Source organism: Panicum virgatum, chromosome 5N, assembly GCF_016808335.1.
Source record: "Panicum virgatum strain AP13 chromosome 5N, P.virgatum_v5, whole genome shotgun sequence".
Lineage (NCBI taxonomy): Eukaryota > Viridiplantae > Streptophyta > Magnoliopsida > Poales > Poaceae > Panicum > Panicum virgatum.
In genome coordinates this window covers 19,988,573-19,993,789 of record NC_053149.1, presented here as the reverse complement: position 1 = coordinate 19,993,789, position 5,217 = coordinate 19,988,573, and the positions used below count along the sequence as shown (strand labels likewise).

At 48.3% G+C, this 5,217-nt stretch overlaps 1 protein-coding gene across 1 annotated transcript; it reads right to left on the bottom strand.

Annotated features, from left to right (window-relative positions):
• Nucleotides 1–2,883: 2,883 nt before the first annotated feature.
• Nucleotides 2,884–3,492, bottom strand: LOC120674643. The gene has a single exon (XM_039955793.1). It carries the CDS (start codon nt 3,490–3,492, stop codon nt 2,884–2,886), a length of 609 nt encoding a protein of 202 aa, XP_039811727.1.
• Between the last annotated feature and the right edge of the window lie 1,725 nt (nt 3,493–5,217).

The window sequence follows — 5,217 nt, the reverse complement described above, 5'->3', positions numbered from 1 at the left end:
GAGGAGTGAGAAGCAGCTGTGCAGCATGATGATGCTATTGAGGATTTGGATGCCGCTCAGGGGTTATGGGGCGAGGACTATGGCTCCGATTCGTCAGACTCCGACTACATAGTTCGAGCCACACCTTCTAGAGCTCACGATGCAGAGGCAAGTGTTTCCAGTTCAGCTCAAGCAGATCCAGCAACGACTCAGACTGCCGAACTTATGAAGATGATGATCGCGATGTAGTCGCAATTCAACCAAAGTATGCTGAAGATGCAGGAGGAGGCAGCAAAAAGGGAAGAGCGCAACTCGCAAGATTTTCATGCTATCCAGCAGCAGCAGGAAGAGATGAGCAAGGCAATGGCCAGAGAAAGAGAGACTACGGCACTCATGTTTGATCGCCTATACCAGCGTACCGGCATTGAGCCACTTCTAGTACAGCCTCCATTGGCTATCTCAGCACCCTCGGCTCACTTACAAGTTCTATCTGAACAGTTGCTGCTGCAGCCAGCTACTTTTGCTACACCTCTAGCTGAGCAGGTGACTCTGCTAGTTTCCACTAGTCCAGTTCCACCTCCTCCAGTGTCAGCAGCTCTTGTTACCTCCACAGATGACTGTATTTCCACGGAGCCTGAGAGAGTGGCCAAAGATATCCTATTACAGCAGACTATAGAGCAGGTCACTCTGACAGAGACCACAAATCCAGTTCCACCTAATGTGTTATTTGTTGGTGAAATGCAACTAATGATGGCCAACAAGCTTGGTGTTAACTATTCATTCAGGTCCCCGAATGCTCCTCCTAGTGGAACGTCTGTGGGGGTGGCATCAGCACCCGACTAGGTCAACGTTGCCCAAGAGGAGACAACTTTATCCCCTCCTTTCGCTCTGGATACAGGTCATGAAGGCATCTGCTCAGCTGAGCAGAGAGATGAGCATCAGCCCTCAGGGCTAGCAGATCAGGAGTCAAATCAGGCAGGTAGCAGTTTTGAGGTGACCAGGAGTCCGAGCGAGGAGATCACAGAGGTGGCATCCGAGCTGCAGCCCTTAGGCCTGGCAGGTCAGCCCACCGGTCAGACAGGCATCGACCTAGAAACCGACTCCCGTACGGTGGCATCAGCACCTGACCAGGTCAACGTTGCCCAAGAGGAGCCAACTTCATTCCCCCTTCCTTTAGCTCTGGTCACAACTCATGAAGGCATCAGCTCAGCCGAGCAGAGAGACGAGCATCAGCCATCAGGGCTGGCAGATCAGGAGGCAAATCAGGCAGGCATCAGCTCAGAGGTGACCGGGAGTCCGGGCGAGGAGATCCTAGAGCTGCAGCCCTTAAACTTGGCATGTCAGCCCACCGGTCAGACAGGCATCAACCTAGAAACCGACTCCCGTACGTTGCCCATCAGAGTTGAGTACCATTCGCCTATCATAGTTGATGACATGACCATATATATCAGCTATATGCATGGTTTTTTGTAGATATAGTTCCATGATTGGTCTGACGCTGGATTTGCTATTTGGTGTTATATTTGGCAGGAAGAAGTGAACACCTGAATATGATGCTAATTGCAGCCTTTTGGGGACATCTGGTGCAATGTCAAGTTAGTAGTTGGACTTCAAAGTGAAGACCTGACCTACTATATATGTGTGCTGCAAAATATGTGAAGTGCAGACCTTAGCTAGATAGGACCTGACTATATATGCCTTCAGTAAGTTAGATGCTTGGTGTGTCTTGGGATGCGTGATTTTTTCTTGAAACATTGTTACATTCTCTATGCAGCACCTTTTGATGTAATTATAATGGAAGTCTCCTAGCATCATTGCTTCCGTCCTAGTATCACGGGAGAGACCGGTGGCACCACTAGAATCAAGTCACTGGCTGTATCTTTTGCTTTCGTTGATGATCTCTTGCCGGTACTCAGAGTATTGTATTGGACGTGTTCCAAGTTTACTGCACCCACCGGTTAGAAGTTATGCCACCGTACATCCTCACCGGATGATCTTCCTGGAGTGCAGCGTAACATTCCAAGTTTACTTCACACGTGCGCTAGCACCGTACACCTGGACCATATGATCTTTCAGGAGCGCTAGCTAACATTCCAAGTTTAGGGCCAACAACGGTTAGACCTGTTTTGTTACCCTACACCCAACCCTTGTGATCCTTCTAGAGTGCAAGAAATCAGCTTCATTGAAATATTCCAATATATTTGTCAGAGCTTCCTCACCGGATGGTCACAGTCGTCCTGTGAATGAAAAAGGCCAGATCTCCAGTGTCACTTGCTGTATTTGTAGGTGTTGTGTTTCGAATGTTAGTGTCTTAGTGACAATGATGTGGCAAGTATCATCTGTCATTTTTCGCTGTTAGTTTGTGACATTATAACTTCAATGACTGAATAGCGTTAGATGTGTGTGCAGTCCTTATAACAGAATGGCATGAACTTGTAATGGCAAAATTGGTTTGAAAAGCCTAAATGATTGACAATTTGAGATGGAGGTACTTTCAGTGATTTCAGGTACTCAATTCAAGCCGGTTCATCGACACGAAACAAATGATTCGTCTTTTCAAATGAACTTTCGTACAACCAACGCAGGACAGCATTACTGAACACCACCCACAGTCACCGGAAAGATCAGTACCATCACGAAACCTGCAGAGAAAAAAATGAAACGTCCGGTGAATGCTCCGGTAGGAACGTAATCGAACCGTCTAAACGATCAATGTAATAAATCACCAACATGATACGAAGAATAGGTTGATCACATTACATTGCCAGATGGGTCACAAGCATCACTGATGGTTTAGAAGCTAGATCTCTCTGACATTACAAGTCATGGAAACCTTTACAATCCTCACTTTAATCTCTCTCTCTTTCTCTCTCTCACACACACACACAAACACACACACGTCACTTAAGCAAATCTATAGCCATGCTTGAGCTCCAATTGATTTGCTATCTCATACGACAAGTACGCGTCTATGGTGGCGTAGCGCACCTGGAAGCTGTCCAAATACCTCTCGTGCCACTGATCATGGTCGGCGCCCACCGGCTTGCGGAGGTAAGGTAGGCACAGTACCTCTGATGTGATCTTCTCGAGCGACGAACGCCATGGTCCGTACTCAGGATGGGATCCGCCAAGGTGCTTGTATTCTGCAGCAGCTTCGGGGACTACCAATTGGAGGTCGATCGGATTGGTTATTGTGATGCTGAAGTCGTCCCGTAGTCGCTTCACGTCGTTCTCGATGTGTGCGCCGGTGAAGATGTTGTCGTCGTCTGCCAGGAACCTCTTCAAGACTTTGGGAAGGTCACCGCCGTTGGCATAGAGGAACTGGAACACAAGGACACAAGTGCCGACGCACAACTGCAAGATGGCAGTCGTGACGTCGCCGCCAGGGAGCCTTTTCCACTCGGTGTCCAATCCAACGAGCTTGCGGCGGCGTTGCGCTGAGTTGCCATGGAGGATGTCTTCAAGAAAGCTCGCCACCACCCCCGCGTCACAGGTTATCCACACATCAAGCATGGTTGTATCGAATGCAACCCATTGATGCATAGTTGTCGGTGGACTGGCCGGCGTTGTTGGGCGATGGCGCTTCGGCTTTGTGTCCGATGCTTGCGGCGACTCATCCCACCCCGTTGGCATGACGATGTTCACCAGTGGCGGGCGCCATGGCTCCATAATTGTGCGGCGTCATATAGCACGGGATGGTTTCTTGCATGCGCGTGTGTGGCGGCGGCGACAGTTTGGATTAATTCTTGGGGGTGGCCGCGGGGACGCGTGGTTCGTTTCCTGCGGCGTCGGTTAGGATTCCAAAGCCCCGGGGAGGGGCGGGTGGGACTGATGATAAAATAGGATAGAGACGTCCACCTGATGTCGGCCGGTTGTGGATAGCACCGGTGAGACCGTTGCGGATAGACAGTGCGGTGTGGATTGTCCGGTGTATTGGTGGGGAAAGTCGTGCAAAATAACCAGACACATCCCTGACAGATCCGCACCGAACAACATTGGGCTGTCGTACCTCTCTCTGGCCCATGGGCTGTGGTACCTCTCCCCGGGCCCGTACCTTGAAATATTGTCTGGTAAAAATGTAAAGAACTTGAGACAGTAAAAAAATCTTGAAACATTGTCCGGTCAATGTCAGGACCTTGAGACAGTCAAAACCTAGAAACATGTCCGGTGACTGTAAGTGCGTGGAAACCACAGTTTCAAAACTGAGTCTTGAAGTACGGGGAAACACTACGGTGATGATGTTGGTGCAGTAAGACATGATGTTGCACTCGCGAAGAGTAGGAGGGGCACTTTTGAATGGGTAGCCTCACACTTTACTGAAAAATGCTCCGATGATCAGAATGGAGAACCGGTCGAATAGTGCATGGGAAGAATAGATCCATCAAGATATCTGTCGAGTCCATCTAAAACGTCCCATGAGTCACCTGGTCCGACCGGTGCGCGACACGACCAAATTCAAGTCTTTTGAGTTCCTACTAAAAATATTTGACAAGTTCGTGGATATATCAGTTCACCAACAAATCTGACGAGTGCAGCGACCGGTCTGAATGATGAGTGCATCAGAAGAGGAACTCGTCAAAATTGAAGTCCTCTGAGTTCATACTGAATTGCATTGACAAAAAAGTCTGGCGTCTGTCAAGACCTAGAAATATTGTCCGGCGAATGTCAAGACCTTGAGACAGTAAAAAGTCTAGAAATATTGTTCGGTCAATGTCAGGACCTTGAGACAGTCAAAACCTAGAAACATTGTCCGGTGACTGTCATTGCGTGGGAACTACAGTTCCAACTGTCTCTCAAAGTACAGCGACAATGATGCGGTGATGTTGTACGGTGCGCACACCGGTCTGACCTGTAGTGCAGTAAGACATGATGCTGCCGCACATTTCACTACAACAAATGGAACACAAAGATTTCACAAACGCAAATAGGCGCTTCATATCAGGGTAATATTTTGTTACAATACTACCAAGGAAGGTGTCTGGAGATACACCCATGCAAAACTAAGCCTAATGACTATGCTGACAAGTTCCACTGATGGCCATTGCTGTCACTCTTGATTAGATGACAAGGTAGCGCACGAAGAAAATGGATCCTGCTAATAGACAAGGTTCTGTACAAGAAGCAAAAAGGAACAATAATTTAGTCTTCGTAACGTAGAGTTTACCAGTGAATGAAGATGAAAATTGTCACCTTACCTATATCCATTCGGTAGCTGCAATCAGATCCTTGGCAAATCGT